At 35.7% G+C, this 24934-nt stretch overlaps 1 protein-coding gene across 9 annotated transcripts in view; it reads right to left on the bottom strand.

Annotated features, from left to right (window-relative positions):
• ESRRG (estrogen related receptor gamma) overlaps positions 1-24934 on the bottom strand; it is a 1119561-nt gene that overhangs the window by 308393 nt on the left and 786234 nt on the right. For 3 of the 9 annotated variants that reach the window (XM_075339124.1, XM_075339125.1, XM_075339126.1), the window contains one exon: positions 133-261. The exons of 2 other annotated variants lie outside the window; for them this stretch is intronic. In XM_075339124.1, coding sequence (XP_075195239.1) covers positions 133-176 — 44 coding nt within the window. In that variant the 5' untranslated portion in view covers positions 177-261. Of the gene's footprint in view, positions 1-132; positions 262-18992; positions 19071-23167; positions 23190-24934 lie in introns of those variants that run through there. 4 more of the 9 variants (XM_075339128.1, XM_075339127.1, XM_075339122.1 and 1 more) reach the window with 4 other exon arrangements.

Raw genomic sequence — 24934 nt, 5'->3', positions numbered from 1 at the left:
ACAGTATCTCTTTAAAAATATAAAAATGCCAAAATGCCATGATAATCATGTATATACACATATGCATCTCTGTGATCGATGTGCAGCGTGTGTGCACTGTCGTGTAAATGAATAGGAAAAAAAAAGTCTTACTTCATCCATGGTTGAGACAAGTTAGGAAAATCCCTGGAAGTCATCTTGTATTAAAATTAGGAATCCAACGAAATGCTCTTTATTATATTTTCCTATATTCTCCAATATTTGATCTGCACACTCTGAAAACTAAGAAAGAGAAGATTCATTCTGTGCTCTCTTGTCCTCCCTTTGCCATGATAAACAAGATTAACCCCCATTGGCTGCTCACTAATCTGAACATTTTACATATGAAAGGGTTAAAAAAAAAAACAACAAAAAAACAAACTCAACTTCCAAAACCTTACTTGCCCCCACAGTGTACACGTACACAATGGATACAGTATATATGTACGCATCACATCCACACGGCAAGATATATAGTCGGAGTAGACAGTTTTAAGAAAAACAAAAATTTCCACTTTAAGGAATTAAAAAAAGCAAAAACTTTCCGGAACTATCAAGATATGGTGTATGGTTGTGAAGAAACAAAACAAATTCCACCATAAAGAGCAAACAAAAGACATCTTGTTTTTTTCTACATAAGTTATATTTTTGAAATAAAGATGATTGTGGAGAAATCGCAAAGTTCCATTTGAACCGAAGAAACAAAAACATTCCGACTCGATGGTACAAATTGTCTTGGCGGCTTTTAAAATGTGTTACTATGTTTAGGGCTCTGATTGAGTCTTTATTTAGCTATTCCAGTGACAGATGCGCTTGTGACCCGGTTAGCCAAGATGGCATCACTCACGTACCATCACTGGCAGCTACACCCACTGTGGGCACCTCCTACACACCTGCTGCATCAAGGGGTTAACCTACGCTACTTACTAAAAATATCAGATCAATCGCTCCTGGTGACTAAACGCATAAGCAAAATTGATATTTTTCCTATGAACCCAAAAATAAGTATCTTTAAGAAGTGTTTTTATAATCGTACCGTAGACGTAAAGGACAAGAGCAAAAACGCACAAGAGGTGATAAAGAATCAGACTGCGCAAAATGATGACACCGATCAATAGGCAACCTGGGCGAAATTCAGTATCGTATATTACTGCTGAATAATTCTATTGAGAACTCAATAAAAATACATGACTTAATCGGAAGAATTCATAAATGTTTTTGTGAAATGATTGCATTTAGGAGTGTACGAAAATGGCCCACAAATGTATTAAAATAATGCCCACCATAAGTCAGCCAGTCTTGACACCTCGTCATGAATTGTATGTTACTTCCCGACTTCTCCCAGCCCCTCTAATATTAGACACTGAATACTATTTAGAAGGTAATGATTAGTGATGAGTGTGCACTACCATGCTCGGGTGCTCGGTACTCGTAACTACTGATGAGTGAGCACTACCATGCTCGGGTGCTCGGTACTTGTAACTAGTGATAAGCGGACACTACCAAGCTCGGGTGCTCGGTACTCGTAACTAGTGATGAGTGAGCACTACCATGCTCGGGTGCTCGGTACTCGTAACTAGTGATGAGCGGGCACTACCATGCTCGGGTGCTCGGTACTTGTAACTAGTGATAAGCGGGCACTACCAAGCTCGGGTGCTCGGTACTCGTAACTAGTGATGAGCGGGCACTACCATGCTCGGGTGCTCGGTACTCGTAACTAGTGATGAGTGAGCACTACCATGCTTCGTTGCTCAGTACTCGTAACTAGTGATGAGCGGGTACTACCATGCTCGGGTGTTCAGTACTCGTAACTAGTGATGAGCGGGCACTACCATGCTCGGGTTCTTGATACTCGTAACTAGTGATGAGCAAGCACTACCATGCTCGGGTTCTTGATACTCGTAACTAATGATGAGTGAGCACTACCATGCTCGGGTGCTCAAAACTAGTGATAAGTGAGCACTACCATGCTCGGGTGCTCGGTACTCATAACTAGTGATGAGCGAGCACTACCATGCTCAGGTGGTCAGTAGTCGTAAATAGTGATGAGTGAGCACTACCATGCTCGGGTGCTCGGTACTCGTAACTAGTGATGAGCGGGCACTACCATGCTCGGGTGCTCGATACTCGTAACTAGTGATGAGCGAGCAGTACCATGCTCAGGTGCTCGGTACACGTAACTATTGATGAGTGGGCACTACCATGCTCAGGTGCTCGATACTGGTAACTAGTGATGAATGAGCACTACCATGCTCGGGTGCTCAGTACTCGTAACTAGTGATGAGCGGGCACTACCATGCTCGGGTGCTTAGTACTCGTAACAAGTGGTGAGCGGGCACTACCATGACCGGGTGCTCGATACTCGTATGTACGTATCTAGTGATGAGCGGGCACTACCATGCTCGGGTGCCTGGTACTCATAATGAACAGTCAGACTCTCGGACCCAATTACCCAAGTGTATTGGAAGTCATTGGGGAACACATGCTTTTTTCCTGGAAATCCAACAGAAGTCTTTGGTCTTCCATTATACTCTGTAAACACTTAATTTTTATTTTATGAACCACTTGGTCCACAAAAACATACAGAACAGCCGCAAAAACTATAACGAGTACGTGTTCCAGCCATGAAAAACATGAATACAATGCAAATATGAAAAACACGGATAGAAAGCGAAACTGAAAAACTTGGATAGAACAAAAAACTGTAGAACACGGATAGAACACGAGCGTAAAAAAACATGGAGAGAACGCAAACCTGCAAAACATGGATAGAACGCAAACCTGCAAAACATGGATAGAACGCAAACCTGCAAAACATGGATAGAACACGAAACTGTAGAAATCGGATAGAACACAAAGGTGAAAAACAAGGATAGAACGCAAACTTTAGAACAGGGATAGAACGTATAACTGAAAAACAGGAATGGAACACAAACATTGATAGAACGCGAACATGAAAAACACTGATAGAACGCGAATGTGAAAAACACAAGATGCAAACTGAAAAATTGACGTCTGAATGAGGCCTTAAATCTATATAAAAATAACATTTTCTACCCTTATTGGGAAGACGCTTTCTTCCTCCCTCGATGAATGGATTTTAATTTTAACCCTATTAGTGAAGGGTTAAGTAATTGCAGCTGCACCGATCAGTTTGCACAGAGGACTGTGCGCTGTTTAGTAAACAGGGTGTGCAGGAGCGGCACTGACTTCTGACTCCTGTGTCTTTGAAGATGGGGTGAGCGGGGCGTGTTGTTTCTGTTTTTAGTGTACACTCTGCTACTCTCTTAATCCTGTTTTATGTAGTTCACACCTGCTGCCAACTCACTGTCTGACTCTTGCAGCACCGGATGATGTCTCGGGGATACAGAGAGCTGCAGCTCAGCTCCCGGTAGAGATACAATTAAACCCTCCGCAGATTATTTGCAACTTTTCACTTGATGTAAAGGGTGCTTTACACGCTGCGACATCGTTAACGATATATCGTCGAGGTCACGTCGTTAGTGACGCACATCCGGCGCCGTTAGCGACATCGCAGCGTGTGACAGCAAGGAGCGACGATCAACGATCACAAAAACGTCCAAAATCGTTGATCGTTGACACGTCGGTCCTTTTCAAAATATCGTTGCTGCTGCAGGTACGATGTTGTTCATCGTTCCTGCAGCGTCACACATCGCTATGTGTGACACCACAGGAACGACGATCATCTCCTTACCTGCGTCCACCGGAAATGCGGAAGGAAGGAGGTGGGCGGGATGTTATGTCCCGCTCATTTCCGCCCCTCCGCTTCTATTGGATGGCTGCTGTGTGACGTTGCTGTGACGCCGCACGAACCGCCCCCTTAGAAAGGCGGTGGTTCGCCAGCCAGAGCGACGTTGCAGGGAAGGTAAGTCCGTGTGACGGGGGGAAGCGATGTTGTGCGCCACGGACAGCGATTTGCCATTGTCGCACAACCGACGGGGGCGGGTACGCTCGCTAGCGAGATCGCAGCGTGTAAAGTGCCCTTAAGGCCACGTTCAGTATTGGTCAGTATTTTACATACGTATTTGTAAGCTCAAACCAGGAGTGGGCAAAAAATAGTGGTGCCCGTGTTTCTATTATACTTTTCCTCAGATTGTCCCACTCCTGGTTTTGGTTTACAAATACTGATGTAAAAAACTGACCAAATACTGAACGTGTGAACGTGGCTTTTGACTACTAATTTGATGGTCTTCTGAGTTATTGTGGCCATAGACAGAAAGATTTATCTTCCCCAACTGCCACATTAAAATGCATTTTTAGGTCAAGAAACTTAATAGTTTCTACTAACACAAGAAAAGCGACAAAGATTGGGGCATCTGCCTTTTAGGAGAAGAAAGTGGCCGATAGAATACTCTGCCTTGGCCATGGTATTAAAAGCAGGGCATAAGCATTGATCGAAATGTCTACATAGCTACACCTATGGGCAAGGAGATGCGTGGCTGACCCATTAGTCCACGTTCACAGCTTCAGTATTTGTAGCCAAAACCAGGAGTGGAAGACTCAGAGGGAAAGTATAATAGAAACATGGGCACCACTTCTTCGTTTTTCACCCTCTCCTGGTTTTGCCTTACAAATACGGATATAAAATACTGAGCAAATACTGAACGTGGACTTGAGAGAAAAAAAAATTGGAATTGGCTTTTATTCCCCCTTTCTGATTAGATGGCATATATAAATGTGTCCTTTCCTTCATTTCCTTTGGCTTGACATGTCCTAAAAGTGGTGGTATGAGATAATGAGCATAGTAAAAAAAAATAAAACATGATTATGCGATTCTCTGTTGGGAGATATTTATGTTATATGTGTCTTTATTTGGCTACCCAGTGGTTGCGATGGGGGTTGCAGTCTGTTAAAGGTCAACAATTGAAAAAATGTACTAAAAATTAAGGATGGAAACATCTGGAACAAGGGGCCACTGGGATTAAAGGCATAACATATACACAAGCTTGGGGTTGACTTCAATTAATCCACCAGTAGAGATGAGCGAACCTGCAGTTCGGTGTTCACTATGAACTCAGACATTCCCAAGAAAACAAAGTTCAGGTTTGGAGGTCGGGTACGTTAAAAATGCAAACCCATCACGTAAAATCACTGTAATCAGCTATGCTTGGTGCTCGGCCCAGTGACAGCCACTTGCAGAGTATGCACGGCTGGCACTAGGAGTAACAACATCGTAATTTGATGTAGTGTGCACCCCTCCCCCTCCAAAAAAATAATGGAAAAATCCCAACACTCACCCCTGGATGATCTGTCTAGGGCTGTCTGCATGTGGGCGGAAACCCGAATTGCCCAATCAGTGACTTCAAATGAAGTTCAGGTCAAGTTCGGGTCCATAAAGTTCAACTGGACCAGCAGGACCTGAACCTCCACAGGTCCGCTAATCTCTATCCACACACCCACATATACATATCTATATATATATATATATATATATATATATATTACGTATATACCGACACCGGGTCAGCAATGGAGGAAGGAGGACTATGATCCCTTCTTAGCGAATCCTATCCGGCACTCAGTGCCCCCTAGTGGCCGCACGTGCTTGAATATGGTAATCATGTAGAGCAAAATAATAAAATTAATATTAAAATATATATATATATATATAGATATATATAGCAAAGCACTTTATCTGGTAAACAAGCTAGCAGAGAAGTGTCGTACCCAAAGCCAAGCTTAGTTTGCTATTTGTCGCAATGGACCGTGACATGATGATATGTCACCGGTAGTTTTCCATGGGACAAATGCCCAACCGGCAGAATCATATTGCCTTCATCTTTCCGCAATGCTCGTAGGAGTCATGATATCTTGCATCAACATAAAACTTAGGGGTGATCTAGTAATACCTGGAACTTCGAAAGCTAATATTGTGCTAGGTTGGAATCCAAAGTCCACCTGCAGCATATACTGTGCAAAATCCATAACGACAATGTAGTGTACAATAGTATTTCTGGTCTATATGGCATTTAAAATAAAGAGCACTATAGAAACAGATGAAGGTGTTTGTTTGGGTTCTTCTGTAGAAAGTAATCGAGCCCTTCAATGGGTTGACATGGAGTGGGTGTTATTGAAAGGAATGCACCATAAATCTTGTCATTGCGGAATTCGCACCTAGCATCTTTTTTTTTTAACAATCCAACCCCCTTGTTTTTCCCATTTTTATTTTCTTTTGAAGAAGATGATGCACAATTTGTTTCCAGCTGAAAAAAAATCTCATACGACCTACAGACTGTTAGAGTCAATGATCAAAGTTGAGGGTTAATGACCTCCGAATTATACGCAGAGGCGGGGAGCCCTGCCAGGTGCTGGCTTCACACTGCGAATTATAATATATATGTATTAAATCCCAAGAGCGGATCTGACTCCCTGAAATAGCTCTCAATACACTGATGAAAGGCAGAATTTATTATTTCTAATATGAATTAAAAAAAAATAAAAAATATTTAGCATTTTTTGTAAAAATGATGAAACATTGAACGAAAGCATTAAAAAGTATTAAAAAAATAACAAAAGTATAAAAACCACAAAGTAGAGAATAATGGTAGTTGATATAGCCCATGCAGATATACATTGCATTGATTTAACATCGTTAGAGCCATTATTACCTCAAACAAGTTTTGTGCTTCGGTATACCGGGCTTTTAAAGAGTTAAACCGGTCAGGTTTAGTCAAGAGGACAAATTCATGTTATTCACGACCACGTAGAACTTGTCCCGGCTGTACTAATAAAGTTGGATTAATCATCTCCAAACTAGGCATACCAAAAAACATTATAAGCGAAGGGGCAAATCGGGAGTGGAATGGGAAAGCAGAGCTAACTGCTTTTAATTCCAAACTGGTTAATTGTAAAATGAGGAAGGAATACTCGAGAAGTCTGAAATTTTGGGTTAAAATCTACGTTGGAAAAACTATGGCGTTTTGAGCTCGGTCTTAGAACTTTGGTAGGTTTCAAGTAAGGTTGAGGACACTTGTAGGTCTCTTTGAAACACATACTTTAAGAAAATATTTGATTTGAGATCTCACAAGAACATTTTATTAAAGAAATCTCGTAATGAAGAAGTGGTCAAGGTTGGGTCTTCTTAGATCTCCTGAAATCTACTGGACCAGTTTATGGCTTCTTGATAAAACTATTTTACCTGACTTTTTAGGTTAAGCAGAGTGAGGGAATCTTTAAAAGGGGTCATATTTGGTTTAGATGAAGGTCGAATTAATCAAAGACTTAAAATTATGATCTTAAAACCTCACTCGAATTGGTCTCGTTTTTGGCCAAGATTTTGTGTTTCAACGCAGGATAGGCAATCAAATGGAAACAACTCACGTCATGCATTCTGTTATTAAGTGGTCTGTCATTTCAAACTGTTACAGACAAAAAAGTTGGATTCTATAAAGATCCATACACTTAAAAGTAAAGAATTTCTGAAGATAGGCATCTGGTCAATTTATCATCCTTGACCATTCAGTTTTCTTGTATTCCCCCTTGACCGGCTGTGAGGGATAGAAGAGAAGCACAGTGTCTTATCGAATCGTATTGATCACAGGGTGTCAGTGATCTAATCAAGAGCAATCAATACTAATCCAAAATCAATCAAAACACTTTTTACACTATCATTTATCAAATCAGAATGCAACAGCCACTTCCAAGCATAAAATGAAGAAAAATGAGAAATGCGACAGAGAGGAACGAAGACAAAGAGTAAGTAAGGGAAAAGGGAATACAAACAGCCATATGAGTTAAGAAAACTCTCAAAAATTTGTTAACCCCTCCAGATCTGCTCCCGACTATAATGAAGACATTAATCATCCTGTCTTGAGTGTAAATTATAAGTATATGCTAGTGAACCTAAACGTATCTCAGTGCAATCACAATGTTAAGCCAAGTCTAAACGAATCAAACACAATGGAGATCATGCGGATTAAATTTTAGGAATTAAATACTTGTATCGAGACTTAGCTGTATATCGGGAAAGTGCCTGTAATGAATGAAAATCCCTATGTCGCCTTCTTGAATGTATAAATCTAAATAAAGAGTTAAAAATAAACGAGCAATAAAGTCTAAAGTCCGTTATTACAATTTTAAGACCTCATGCCACTCGGGGGACAAAATAGTTAATGAATTAATAAAGGTAGCATTTTCGTTACCTTCTCATACCGGAAGACTAGTCACACCATAACTGTACTAAACCTAGTAAATATCACTTCTAATTGGCCACACAACCTTCCTTCTTGTACTGCAATAATTCATGGAGTCGCCAATGCTGCATATGGTATGAAATGGACAACGGGTACCTCGTAATGCAATCAGCTGAGCTGGTAAATCTGCACTGCAGCAAAGTAGGCATCAGCGCAGTAGAAAACGATGCACCAAGTGGTTTCTTTGGCTACTTTGCAGTAAGCATCGACATTTTCAATCTTTTTTGTTTTCGGTCTACATCAAAAGTCAACTCTATCCATTTTTCAAATCCAATAAATTACATAGATACTTAAAAAAACATAAAATAATAAGTCCATTCAATTAAACCAGGGAAACAGAGAAGACAAGGATGGTGGTGGGGAGAGAAAACTGTTGGTGAGTGGAGACAACCTTTTTTCCCCCTCTCTTTAAACTGCTCTCTTGAAACGGCAATTGATAATATTAACTATTTGGTTCTTTGGTGTCCTTCTAGAATACATTACCAATCTGACATTAATGACTCAAAATATATTTTTCCCTCTTACAGACACAAGTATATTCCAGGTGGAGATGGATGAAAACAAACTAGTGATGAGTGAGCACTACCATGCTTGGGTCTCGTAAGTAGTGATAAGCGAACACTACCATGCTCGGGTCTCATAAGTAGTGATAAGCGAACACTACCATGCTCGGGTGCTCATAACTCGTAACTAGTCATGAACAAGCACTACCATGCTTGGGTGCTCAGGACTCGTAACGACCAGTCGGATGCTGGAATAGGAGAGTCTCAATTGCCGAGTATAACAGAAGTCAATGGGGGACTTGAGCATTTTTCGGGAAGATCTTCGGGAAAAATGCTTGAGTCTCCCATTGATTTCCATTATACTCGGTACTCGTAACGGGCAGTTGGATGCTCGGACAAGCTTGACTCATGTACCGAGTATATTAGAAGTCAATGGGAGACTTGAGCATTTTTCTGGAAGATCTTCTCGAAGAATGCTCAAGTCCCCAATGGGCTTCCATTATACTCAGTGATCGAGTCAAGCCCTTTTAAGCGTCTGACTCCTCATTACGAGTCCAGAGTATGGTACTGCTCGTTCATCACTACAACAACCAAAACTTTAGCTGTTTTTTACAAAAAAATATGAACAGTTGACCATGATTCAGCTATTTTGTGACGGTATCTCAATAACCGCAATGACAAATGCCTAATAGAGAAACTCATAAAGTTTATACCCAAAAGTATAAATATGCACTTATAATTGGGTTCCAAGTATTTTGTAAATCACAATTGTAAAACCTATAAAAATGTTTTTGGGTCCAGTATTTTTCTCCCAAATCATATTAGTTCTAGTGAACTAGCTTTTCCCAGATCTCAAGGCACTGCAATGGGCACCCAACAAATTGATGAGAACCCCAAAATCAGCAGCCACTTTGTAGCCCTTTCTTTTTCTATTTTAAGTATATATTTTTGTAGATTGTGCTTGTTGTTGCAAGACAAGTAATCTACCCTACCATTCATAATTCTCCTCCATGGAAAAAAAAAAGATATTACAATATAACTTCAAGTAAAGACCAGCAGCATCTAAAACATTCACTTCTGGTAATGTAAAAGCATTGGCATTTAACTGCCTTCGCGATAAGACGGTGCCAGTAAAACTGATTATTCTTTTCTTATTCAAAGCATATCAGCATTTCGAAAGCTCTTTCAATCTTATCAGGTGTATGAACAGCGAATTTACTGAAAAACAGTTTGTTCGGCTCCTCTTTCTCGGCGCTAGGCTATCAGATAAACCAAACTAACTAACTATATTTATACACAATCATACTTAGAATGAAATCAGCAATGTAAACTGCTGATAGTGCTCGCTGTCGGCACTACACTGGGTGACGCTAGGCCAAAGAACTTAATCGGAACGGACAACCATTTTTAAATATACATGTGATTACAACCTAAGTTGGAATATAATAGGTGGTTGAATAAACTTTACAAAATTATTGAAAAATTTAAAAAATTCACATTGTTATATATCAAATTTTCACAAAAATTAAGCCACTCCATCCATTGGTAGATTGATAGGTTAGAAACAAGTTAGCAAATTTATTCCTTCACTTAATACGTAGGAAGCCAAAATAAAATTTTTGAATTTAATGATTCAGATGTAATTATTATTTTTTGTTTTTCCCCATTATATTTTGCTATAACATATGGCGTACAGTAGTTTTCAGGTCATCCTATCCATCTTCTTAGATGAGCATTGATAAATATGGACATACAATATACTAGTTATACTAATTTGTTACATATTTTTTGAAAAATGAAAAAAATATATTTGGTTGACTTCCTTCTGGTTCGTAAAAAAAAAAAAAAAAAAAGATTTTCTTTCTCAGTGCTTTTTTTTTTTTTCTCTCTCTCGCTCTCTCACGTCGTAATCTTAAAAAGATTCCCTGTTATTGCCAGTTAGATTACAGAAAGTGACATGTTTTCACATTTTATTCACAGCTACGCTCTCTGGAACAAAACTGCTAAATAACACTGATCTTTTCGGTTTCTGCACTAAGCCCTACGGTGACTTGTTAGCTGACATTATCTGTAATGTTCTTGATTTATAGAATTACCATTCAGATATATCTTTGCATAACATTATTTTTTTATTTAAAAAAAAATGGAGGAAGCCTATTTATGTTTAGAGCTACCAATCAAAAAAAAAAAAAAAAAATGGAGGAAGACTATTTATATTTTCGTCTAATACTCAATAAAAAAAAAATGGAGGAAGCCCATTTATGTTTCAACTAACACTCAATAAAAAAACTGGAGGAAGCCCATTTATGTTTCAACTAGCACTCAATAAAAAAACTGGAGGAAGCCCATTTATGTTTTGGGCTAGCACTCAATAAAAAAATGGAGAAAGCCCATTTATGTGTTGGACTAGCACTCAATAAAAAAACGGAGGAAGGCAATTTATGTTTTGGGCTAGCACTCAATAAAAAATCGAGGAAGCCCATTTATGTTTTGGGCTAGCACTCAATAAAAAAATGGAGAAAGACCATTTATGTGTTGGACTAGCACTCAATGAAAAAAACGGAAGAAGCCCATTTATGTTTTGGGCTAGCACTCAATAAAAAAATGGAGGAAGCCCATTTATGTTTTGGGCTGGCACTCAATAAAAAAATGGAGGAAGCCCATTTATGTTTTGGGCTAGCACTCAATAAAAAAATGGAGAAAGCCCATTTATGTGTTGGACTAGCACTCAATGAAAAAAACGGAAGAAGCCCATTTATGTTTTGGGCTAGCACTCAATAAAAAAATGGAGGAAGCCCATTTATGTTTTGGGCTAGCACTCAATAAAAAATGGAGGAAACCCATTTATGTTTTGGGCTAGCACTCAATAAAAAAATGGAGAAAGCCCATTTATGTGTTGGACTAGCACTCAATGAAAAAAACGGAAGAAGCCCATTTATGTTTTGGGCTAGCACTCAATAAAAAAATGGAGGAAGCCCATTTATGCTTTGGACTAGCACTCAATAAAAAAATGGAGGAAGGCCATTTAAGTTTTGGACTAGCACTCATAAAAAATGGAGGAAGCCCATTTATGTTTTGGGCTAGCACTCAATAATAAATAAAGAACTGTTAAACATTCCGAAGATGTAGGTTCTGTATGGAATACATTGTTGTCCATGCAATCTTGGGCAGACATCTCCACCCCAGACGATATTTGCATTTTTGGTATTACCTAAAAATCCTTTCTCCTTAATAAAAAATATATAAATAATATATATTTTTATGTCATGCATCGAGAAAATACCAAGTAGCCTGGAACTTAATGAATGGCCTGCATGACAGTATATTATTGTCATGGGTGGGTGAAAGGTCAGCAAGGTTGTACCATTTCTATATATATGATAACAGTCATAAATTTTGTTTTTGTCATGTGCTGACCATTTTTCATAAGAGGTTTGAATGTTCAAAGAGCTGCACCAATCATGGTAAAAATAATATTCACGGTTATCTGAATGTCCATGGACATTACAGCTTCATATTGCATAGGTTTTATTGAGTTGTTTCAAGGACAAAAATAAACATTAAAAAAAAAATTGTAGAACCTAAAAAGTGATGTGTTTTTAACAAAAGCATGACTATAACCCCCTAGAGAAACACTTCTCTGTCTTTAGGTGGCATAAAAACGCCACACAAAGTTCAATGTTGTTGCTAAAGTGACATTCGGGCAACTAATACTACAGAGGGAATGGATTTGTGAATTTTTGGAAAAGAACAGGATATGGCATCATCAACATCCTGTTTTAGCAACAAGATCACATGACTACTAGAGATCAGTTTGGCGTGAAAGGTTTCGGGATGAAGAAAGGACAAATCTAACTTTTGACGGAAAAACAGATCTTCACACATAAACAGAACTGATATTTCAGTATGTACAATTGTTTTTCGTGAAAAAATTTGTGTCCCCTTCCAAACCCCTGTGGTCCCAGTACACATGATTCTTAACTAGCAATCAACTTTCTAAAAACAATAAAAATAAATAATAAAACAATAATAGAACTGATATTTCAGTATGCACAGTAATTAACACTTCGTTAAAAAATGTGTGTCCCTTTCCAAACACCTGTGGTCCCAGCACACAGGATTCTGAACTGGTAACCAACATTCTTAAAATGCTAAATATATATATATATATATATATATATATACTTATATTTCAGTATGTACAATAATTATACACTTTATTAAAAATTTGTGTCCCCTTCCTAACCCCTGTGCCCCCCCTCCCCCACAAACAGGAATCTGTACTAGCAACAGTCTTTAAAAATTAAAAAAAGGGAAAAAAAAAAGCAAATAATAATAGGACCGATATTTCAGCAAATACAATAATTAAAACTTCATTAAAAAAAATTGTGTCCCCTTCCAAACTCCTGTGGTCCCAGCACACGGATTTTGAACTAGTAATCAACTTTCTAAAAAAAAAATTATAAATATAATAATGATTCTAAAATTGATATTTCAGTATGTACAATAATTAACACTTGATTGAAAAATCTGTGTCCCCCTACAAACCCTTGTAGTCCCACCACACATCATTCTGAACATGTGACCAACTTTCTAAGAATAATAATTAAAAAATAATAATAATATAAGCATTCAAAAGTCCCAAAACATCATTTGCCCCAAATTTTTGAAAACATCCCATGATTTATCAGATTCATTAAGGGTGTCTAGATCACAGGCTGTGTTAATACGTTTACATGTCAATAAAAAAAATAAATATATATATATATATATATATACAAGTAAAATATATATATATATATATATATATATATATATATATATATACACACACACACATTTTTTTAAAAAAAAATGTAAAATTATTTGAATTAATTTTGAATAGTTCTTTATATTTTTTGAGAAGAAAATCTCCTATTTTTGTTTTATACAACTATTGTCTTATACCTTCTTCATCGAGTTTTTATTCCTTGTGTGTTGGCTACTTATTGACATCTAAAATATTTAAGAGAAAAACTAAGTTTTAATTGACCATATCAAAAACATTTAGCGTTACAGAAAAAAAAAATGGTGACCCAATCTGATAACTGCAATGCCTCTGTTAATGGATCTCTTCGCTTAGGCAAATAAAGTAGGAATCTCAGGTAGAGCCCCAGCTCGGTGAATGAGAATTGGCAGTCACGTGCCCTAAGCATGACCCCAAGACAAATGTTTTCAACGTGAGACTAATGAATTGGTTTTACAGTAAATGTTATGCATTGCACGCACCTATGGTACTGAAGGGGTTATTGCATTTTCAGCTCGAAATGCACGACTGCTTCTCTTTGACCTTCTTGACAGCAAAGTTAATGCAGTGAATTTTTTCTAATTTGTTTGGCTATGCAATGTATTGTGTGCCTGCTGCAAAAGATTTTCATTTGTGGTATGTTGTGAATTTTCTCGCTTTTTTAGGCCGAATGAATGGTCAACTTTTGGTCTATCAAAGGCGGTAGTGCCGATCCGGTAATGCAGCTGTGGCACCACTTTTAACCAACAAATCAGCCTCTACATCTTGGTCAATTGTTGGTTTCGGCATCTGTGACACGGGGTCTGTATGACAGATGAGACAGGTGTCATTCGTACTAATGTAATCCAGCATTGGGCTCCCTAATGTGAGCAGGCACCACCTCGGCATAATCCTTTATAAAAATAATCTACTATTACGTCATTTTTTTGTAGTTTTTGTGGGTTTTTGTTTGTTTTCTTTTAATTCTTACCTCCAATTTGGATAAAGAATATAGTTGCGAACAGTTCATGGTTACTCATCTGTACAACCTTTCATAAACCAAAAATGAGCCAAAAAAAAGTAAAATAAAATAATAAAAAATAACTGTATTAATTACACAATAACATTTGGTAAAAGGCCTATTTTTTTTAGGTTTTTTTCTTACAATTTGTACAGAACAATGGACACTGGTATTCTTTTTTTTGAGTATAATTTTTGTCTTTTGGTACTGTGGCTTTAAAAAAATGATCAAGCGGCAAATCGATGGGGTCCAGAACCGACGTATTAAAGCTTCACTTTATTAACTCCATTTAAAAAAGGTCCATAATGGCGTTAAAGACGCAACTCCCAAAAAATCCATTAATAAATGCAAGGCCGGACTGTTAAAAAAAAAGGTCACTCGTCATCTTTAACAACTTTATAATGGAGTTAAAAACAGAATTACGAAAAATCCATGAATAAATGCAAGGCAAACTAACGCGCTTCGGACTGTTACAAAAAAAATAAATAATTTTTACTTAATTGTACGGATGCATCAGTCGTGTTTTTTTTTATTCCTATTTTGGACCATACATTTTGGAAATGGAGCGATATGCCCCCCAGATCATGAAATTCAATTTTTTTTTTGTATGACATTTTAAAAATAATGGGGAACCGAATTCGCATATGTGTTTTGGCAATGGAGAAAATATTGATCTCTTTCGGTTATTAATGCATCAAAGATATCTTCTGTCTACTCGTTGAGGTCGTGTGTAGCGCAATGTCTATTTTTTTTTATGACGCTTTACTACACCATCGAGAATGCGACAATAAGCAAACAATTATATACGCATTTTCATTATTATTTATTTTTTTATTTCTTTTTTTCAAAAATTTACATTGGTGAAACGTAATTTAGTGTAATTTTTTAAGAAATTGTTTGGAATTTTACCATATTTACAAATAATGTAGATTATTTATAAAATACATATATATATATGCAACATTAACCAGCCACGAGGCATTATGGGAATTTGCATTGCGGGTCAGCTACTTTTTTTTTAATAATGTATCAGTATGCAGAAATCCTAAAACTTTTCTTTTTGACTGACAATTGGAGAAGATTGGGAAAAAAATAGAAGAAGAAAAAAAAAAAAGAGTCCTGTCTAGTTTACATTTTCACACTTCATTACATGGGAAACACAAGTGCAGCTAACAGATGGGCACCCTCTTTTGAAGGGCTGACAGGGGAAAATATAACAGGCCTATTTAGTGTGCAGACAATTCTCTTATTCGTAATTGAACTGGTACCTTTTTTATAATGTAGGAAAAAAACAATTGCAAAACATATTGATAGATGCAAATATCAAAGTATGAGAGATTAAAGTATTTTTTTTTTTTTTTTTTATTTTCCCGGGATGACAGAACGGACAATTTTTCTAGATTTTTTTTTCTTCTTTTTTTATCTATTTATTTCTGTTGTTCCTTATTTGCTTTTAAAGACTTTATTTTTATTTATTTTTCATATATTATTATATTCTTATTGTAAACATCACATCTTTTATGATCCAGACCACGAGCCAGGATTTTTTTTTTTTTCACTTCAGGGAATGACAGAACACCCAATTTTTATTTTTTTAATTTTTATTTTTTTATCTATGCTGTTTATTAAATTGTTCGATTTTTCTATTTTTAGAGACTTTATGTCAGTACTTTAATATATTATATGATTATTGTAAACATCACTTCCTTTACGATTCTAGACCACGACCACATCTTTAAGGATTTTTATTTTATCTTCTCGGACTGACAGAACGCCCAATTTTTCTTTTTTTTTTTTTTTTTTTCATCTATGTTGTTTATTATTCCTTTAAAAGACTCTATTTCTGTACTTTTTCATTTATTATCATATTCTTATGGCCAACAACACACCCTTTATGATCCAGCCCACGACCACATCTTAAAGGATTTTTTTTTCCATCTTCTCAGATTGACAGAACGCCCAATTTTTCTTGTTTTTTTTCTATTTTTTATCTATTTATTTATGTTATTTATTATTCCTTTTTCTTCTCAAAGACGTTATTTTAGTACGTTTTAATCTTTTATTATATTCTTACTGTAAAGATCACATCCTTTATGATCCAGACCACGACCACATCCTTAAGGGTCATTTTTTTTTATCTTATCGGTATGTCCGAACGCCCAATTTTTCCTTTTTTATCTATTTATGTTGCTTATTCTTTTTATGCTGCTTTAAATACTTTATTTTAGTATTGTTTCATCTTTTACTACATTCTTATTTTAAACATCACATCCTTTATGATCCAGACGACAACCACATTCTTAAGGATCGGGGTTTTTTTTATCTTCTCGATATGACCGGACGCCCAATTTTTTCTTTTTTTATCTATTTATGTTGCTTAAATACTTTATTTCAGTATTTTTAATTTATTATTATATTCTTATTCTAAACATCACATCCTTTATGATGCAGACCATTACCACATTTTTAAGGATTTTTTTTTTCATCTTGTCGGAATGCCCGAACACCCAATTTTTTTTTATTTTTTACCTATTTATGTTGTTTAATAGATTGTTCCCTTTTTCTTTTTAAATACTTTTTTTAGTACTTTTTAATCTATTACTATATTCTTTTTTAGTACTTTTTAATCTATTACTATATTCTTTTTCAGTACTTTTTATATATTATATTTGTATTGTAAACATCCCATCGTTTATGATCTAGACTACGACCACATCTTTATTTTTCTAATTTTAGACCATATATTAGTTCTTTTTTGTTTTTTTCTTTGATAGATATTTAGTACGTGTCACATATATAACCATTTCTCATCCTGTTTACAGTGCTGGTGATGATCACTATACTCTGTTAAATATGCGGCCTGACCCCCAGTCTGCGACAACAGCTGATGTTTTTGACCCACTGAGATGTGAGATGTCAAGTAAATTATAACATAGTGTTCTAGTTCCGCTGATAAATATGCGTATGATTTTTTTATGTTTTTTTTTTATCATTACTTTTGAAGCCACTGCTCCTATTCCTTTTTTTTTCCCAGAAAATATATTTTTTTAAATGCTACGGATTATTTTTTATGCATCATATCAATTTTCCAAATTACCTATAGTGAATGAGCAATTCCATAAAAGGGCTATAAAAAAAAAGCAAGAGAAATACAAAAATACATCCATAACCCTAATATCAAAAACCAATTCTAAAGGTTTATTTGATTTGGGAAATATGATTCTCGATTTAATAAAAGCCCAATGTAGTAACTCAATGTAAGCCTGTGAACTGGGCATCCTTCCCATGTAACAGACACCAAATTCTATTCTTCGAGATAACCGTATTTGATTGTAAATAAACCGGGAGCAACAATAAAAAAAAAGAAAAAAAAAGGAAACAGAATAATGATCAAATCGTCATGCTCGGTGCATAATGCAAATAAACACATGCAAAAATAAAAAAAAAATAATAAAATTTATGTTCCTAATGGAGTTCAACCGGGCAAAAATCTAGATATAAAATATTTTTTTTTTTACATATTTGCAATTTAAATAATAAAGTAAAAATGCAAACAATAAAAAAATATAAATGTAGACTGTGAAGTGTGTTTACTGTGTAATGGGCAATCTGTTTTGCAGAATAATATATGATGCTCCAGTTGTTTTAGACAGGTATAGACTGTGCTGGCAGATGACAATGAAGATGTAAGCGTTGTTATGTCTGCAGGACGTTGACTGTGCGTGCCAGCGATAGAGATGGCAAAATATTGTCTATAATGTTAAAAAAAAATATAAAAAATTTGCGTAAATTTTGGAAAAAAAATCCTTAAAATTAAATATGAAAAAATATATAAATTTAAAATAAAAAAACAACAAAACTTACACTTAAATATAAAAACTTTTAAGTAAATTTAGAAAAAAAAATAACTTAGAATTAAATATATAAAAATTACGTAAATTAAAAAAAAATAACACCAACAAAACTTAGAATTAAATATAAAAAATGCACGTAAATTTACAAAAAAAAAACAAAATACCTTACAATTAAATCTAAAAAAATTACGTAAATTAAAAAAAAAAACAAAACACCAACAAAACTTAGAAGTAAATATAAAAAAAAAATACGGAAATTTACAAAAAAAACAACAACAACAAAACTTAATATTAAAATTTCTGCCTGGTTGAGCAGTGACAGCTGAAAGGGAGAGCTGGAACGACAGCCCACGTAAGACAGATGTTTGGAATAAAAATAGCCTGTATAATGGACGTGTTGGGGGTCAATGAAACAATTTTTTTTTTTGGGGGGGGGGAACGTAAAAAAAAAAAAATACAATTGATTGAGCTTTTACCAACTTAACCCATGAAGGCAGTGTGTTAGTGTCTGAAGGAAATGGTGAAATGCAACATGGAAAAAAAAAGAAAAGAAATCACGGCAAAATAAAATAGGCAACATATATACTAGAAAAAAGGAAAAAAAACATACGGTCCTACCATGAAGGTAAGGTTTTATTTTCAGAAAAAGAGTTCGTCCTCACATTTACACCATGTCTGTGTACATAAACCATTTCCCTAAGATAAAGATGAAAGAATTTTATCAGTTTGTCTGGGGGAAATGCCTAAAAGTAAATACAAAATTATAATAATAAAAAAAATAAGTTTGCATAAATTACTTAAAACAGGTATTAAATGACATGTAAATATTCTTCAGATATATGCATACACATACAATGTATGTCTATCTACAGCACGTGTGCATATATCTGTAAGAAGATATAGATAACTACTGTATAAAATATAAGCTCAACACTAAAATATACTATAAAACACACAAATACAGTGCACACATATGCATACAAGAGGAGTATGATTAACTATTGCTACTGTAACACCTACATACTGTACACACATGCACCAAACATTATAAAATGAAGCTGTCACCACTACACAATACATATACAGACAACATATAGGTAGACAATATGCATACAGTATACACAAACACATATGGCTACAACACAATTAAACATGCATACAATATACGCATCAAACACATATGGATACAACTTGATTAAACATACATACAGTATACACAAGCACATCAAACACATATGTATACTACATGATTAAACATGCATACAGTATACACAAACACATATACATAAAACCTGATTAAACATGCATACAGTATACACAAACACATATACATAAAACCTGATTAAACATGCATACAGTATACACAAACACATATACATAAAACCTGATTAAACATGCATACAGTATACACAAACACATATACATAAAACCTGATTAAACATGCATACAGTATACACAAGCACATATACATACAACCTGATTAAACATGCATACAGTATACACAAACGCATATACATACAACATGATTAAACATGCATACAGTATACAAAAACACATATGCATACAACATGATTAAACATGGATACAGTATACACAAACACATATACATAAAACCTGATTAAACATGCATACAGTATACACAAGCACATATACATACAACCTGATTAAACATGCATACAGTATACACAAACACATATACATACAACCTGATTAAACATGCATACAGTATACACAAACGCATATACATACAACATGATTAAACATGCATACAGTATACACAAACACATATGCATACAACATGATTAAACATGGATACAGTATACACAAACACATATACATACATGATTAAACATGGATACAGTATACAGAAACGCATATACATACAACATGATTAAACATGGATACAGTATACACAAACACATGTGCATACATGATTAAACATGGATACAGTATACACAAACACATATGCATACATGATTAAACATGCATACAGTATACACAAACGCATATACATACAACATGATTAAACATGGATACAGTATACACAAACGCATATACATACAACTTGATTAAACATGCATACATAGAGTATACATAAACACATCAAACACATATGGATACAACATGAATAAATATAATAATCTCCACTATAAAGAACACATATGGGCACACAATGTGATTTGATGTAAGTTTTGCTACTATAAAACATACATACAGTGCACACATAGCGACAAAATATGATTATATATACCTACACCACTATAAACTGCTCATATAGTACACATATATCCACCAAAAACAAACATTTAAAACACAACTAATGTAGGCAAATAGGGCACAAACCACAATAATATATAACTATTATAACTATAAAGTACACATATACTACACACATATGCCCAAAATGCAGCTATAAAACACACATATAGTGCACGCGTATGCACACAACATGGTTATATGCAACTACCACCGCTATAAAACACACATACACACAATTCAAATATACTTCACTTCTCGAAAACACACATACAGTTAAAACATAGGTACACATGTCCTTATTGAAGTATTACAACTTTAAAACCCATATACTGTACATTACATATGCACACAAAACGCCCGTATGTAACTATCCCAATTATGAAACTCATATACATTACACACAATATGCACACACGTCATTTCTATCACAAGTATAAAACACATATACATTACATGCATATGCACACAAAACGCCCGTATGTAAGTATCCCAATTATGAAACACATATACATTATACACAATATGCACATGTCATTTCTATCACAAGTATAAAACACATATACATTACATACATATGCACACAACACGTCCACGTGTAACTATCACAAGTAGGTGACAAGTAAAATTGCTCAAAATATGCGCTCAAAATGCCCATATGCAACTCTCGCAAACTAAGAAACACATATACATTACACATGTATGCACACAAGACATGTAACTTTCACAACTATAGAACACATATACACTACACACAACATGTACACAAAAGGATCCTAACTATAAAACACACGGAACGAGCATGTGCACAAATGATACAATCTAACTGTGTCATTTATATATATATATATATATATATATATATATATACTCGACTCTCATATACAAGTGTACAAACATAAATACAACGAGTTCTTCGCCATGACAGTGCAGATAGGAATTTGTGGACACAAAATAGAGCTAACAGGAAGATCCGTGTGTAGACACAAACACAAGGTTATCACACACATAGAACAAGTTTAAGAGTCGAGCCAAAGGGAGGAAAAGAAGATGTAATGACTAGTTCTGTGTGTCAGGCTGCTGGGACTAAGGGTGTCACTCCTGCTCTATCAAACACACACATAAAGCAGGATGGAAGGCAGAGAGGCTAAATATTTTACTGTCAGAGCATGTCCAGGACAGCAATTCATTTCTCTCTCATGTACTTCAGGACAATGACAATTTAATACAAGGCTACAGGATGTACACGGGGAACAAAAAGGCTGCGTGTCCAGACCGGTGAGCAGAGTGACAGCGTACAGGGGGATTCATGCTAATGCTCATTATTATCAAAATTAGCTAAGTACTGTAATGATGGTAATAATAGAAATTTTATATATATATATATATATATATATATATATATATACATATATATATATATAAAGATAAATACTGGATGGATGGATAGATATATAGATAGATAGATGGATAGATAGATCGTTCTATATATGTTCTACAGTTTGATACAGTCTTATAGACTGTGTGTGTGTATATGTTTATATTTTTGAATACACGTCACACAATGCAGAGTAAGTAAAACTTTTATCTATCTTTCTATCCTTCTCCATGTCACTCAACATATTTATCTATCTATCGATCTAGAATATATCTACATTGGTCAAATATATCGCTCTTATATCTATATATTCTATGTATCTATCTTTCTATCTAATGTTTATCTATCTCTATTGTACCTAATCCTTCTTACTCACATCTATCTCTCTATAGCAGATGCAGATAACACGTCCAAATATGTAACACAAGTATAAAAAGCCTATACATTACACACAATATGCTAACAATGCGTCCATACGTAATGATCGAAACTATCTATCCTTTATCTATCCATCATCTATCTATCTTTCTATCAATCCATCCCTCTATGTATCTATCCATCCATCTATCCTCTATCTGTCTATCTATCTATTCTCTATCTTTCTATCCATCCCTCTATATATATATATATTCTCTATGTATCTATCCATCCATCCATCGTCTATTTATCTATACATCTAGCTATCTATCCTCTATCTATCAATCTATCCAGCCCTCTATGTATATTCTCTATGTATCTGTCCATCCCTCTATCTATCCATCCCACTATATATCTATCCTCTAACTATCTATCTATCTATCTATCCATCCCTCTAAATATATATCCTCTATGTATCTATCCATCCCTCTATCTATCCTCTATCTATCCATCCCACTATATATTTATCCTCTAACTATCTATCTATCTATCTATCTATCTATCTATCCATCCCTCTATATATATCCTGTATGTATCTATCCATCCCTCTATCTATCTATCTATCCATCCCTCTATATATCTATCCTCTATCTATCTATCCCTCTATCTAGCTATCCATCCCCTCTCTATGTATCTAGTACAGTACGGGATCCCTCTGATGTCAGCGATACAGTACTATATCCGTTACAATAAGCAGAATTTGGTAAAGCGAATTCCCCAAATACCATTGTGAAAACAATACCTTTAACCCCTTCAAATCCACACGACTAACTCCCATAGACTGGAGTGAAGTGTAGCTGAAAATCTGCAAGAAAGTCAATATTAAGAACCATAATGCGAGTTAAGAAATTTTCTCAACCCATCCTCCTAGTTTAGAGATTTTGCTCAAACCCTCCCCTCCTCCCCCCACCCACTGACACAACTGTGCCCCAACATTTACCTATCCTTAGATGTGGTGCTCCAAGTTTTCACAAAAGCATCATGAGTATTGTCCAGATTTAACACTTCTGCTGCAGGTTAGAATGATTCACCCCCAGTAATCGGAGCCTATCGGGAGCTGGATGCCCACCTGGTATGAACCAGTTTTAGGGGCAATTGAAAACTTATCGGGGGTCATTTCATGTGAAAAGCCCAACATGTGCGAATCTCATTGCAGGAGGGCCACACTAGCAATCAAGATAGAATAAAGATTAAAAAAATTGAAAATTTTTGAAATTCGGGGGCGGGTGAGCGCATAAATAGAGTCAAAGTTGTAGAACTAAAGCTCTACATATATATCAGTTGTACATCCTGCTAAAAATATTCAAAAGTATTCATCACAAAGGAAAAAAGTCAAAGCATGGACTGTAACCCAAAGAACCAAAAATCATAATACACCTTGAAATGTTGCGGTGATAGGCAGAAAGACCAACCATTCTGGGAAATTAATGGGTATTCACAAGGGCTTTGCTAATAACATGGGTTAATTACAGCTGCAACGCACTGGGCTCAGTAAATAAAAGAGCACAACCATAAACACATTAAAATGAGTATTCAGCTCCATAAAATGGGACAGCTCCCCCGGAAAAAGACTGAGCTGTCAGGGTGGAATTTAAATGTGGTGAAGAGATGAGATGTTTTGTTTTTTTCGCTATTATTTTCCCTCCCTCTAAATTGAACATGGGCAAAGGGAAGAACAAGACTTGGCATTTTTGATTTTGAGATCTCTATTCCATCTAGTTAGGGGGGGGGGGCAAGAAACCCACCAGATTCTCAAAAATATATGTAGCGAGTCGTCGACTAAGGGATGTCAGAGATATTCTCCAAAACATATGCCAAAGAGTCTTCAACTAAGGGATCTCAGAGAGATTCTCGAAAATCAAAAATATAGGCAACGAGTCCTCGACTAAGGGATGTCAGAGAGATTCTCAAAAATATATGTCAACGAGTCTTCGACTAAGGAATCTTAGAGAGATTCTCAAAAATGTATGCAACGAGTCTTCGACTAAGGGTCTCAAAGAGATTCTCAAATATATATGTCAACGAGTCTTCGACTAAGGGTCTCACAGAGATTTTCAATATATATGTCAATGAGTCTTCGACTAAGGGTCTCACAGAGATTCCCAAAAATGTATGCAATGAGTCTTCGACTAAGGGTCTCAGAGAGATTCTCAATATATATATGTCAATGAGTCTTCGACTAAGGGTCTCACAGAGATTTTCAATATATATGTCAATGAGTCTTCGACTAAGGGTCTCGCAGAGATTCTCAAAAATGTGTGCAATGAATCTTCGACTAAGGGTCTCACAGAGATTCTCAATATATATATCAATGAGTCTTCGACTAAGGGTCACACAGAGATTCTCAAAAATGTATGCAACGAGTCTTCGACTAAGTCTTCTTCTCCAAAACTTGGGGAGAACATGGAAGCTTCATTACCACGTCTTCACCCAAACCATCAACCCCCAACGATAACCCCCCTCCCTGCATATCTTTTCTGTCTCGCTCTCTCTAGGGATCGAACTTTAG

This window comes from Anomaloglossus baeobatrachus, chromosome 3, assembly GCF_048569485.1.
Source record: "Anomaloglossus baeobatrachus isolate aAnoBae1 chromosome 3, aAnoBae1.hap1, whole genome shotgun sequence".
Classification (NCBI taxonomy): Eukaryota; Metazoa; Chordata; class Amphibia; order Anura; family Aromobatidae; genus Anomaloglossus; species Anomaloglossus baeobatrachus.
This window is presented reverse-complemented; position numbering and strand designations above follow the sequence as displayed.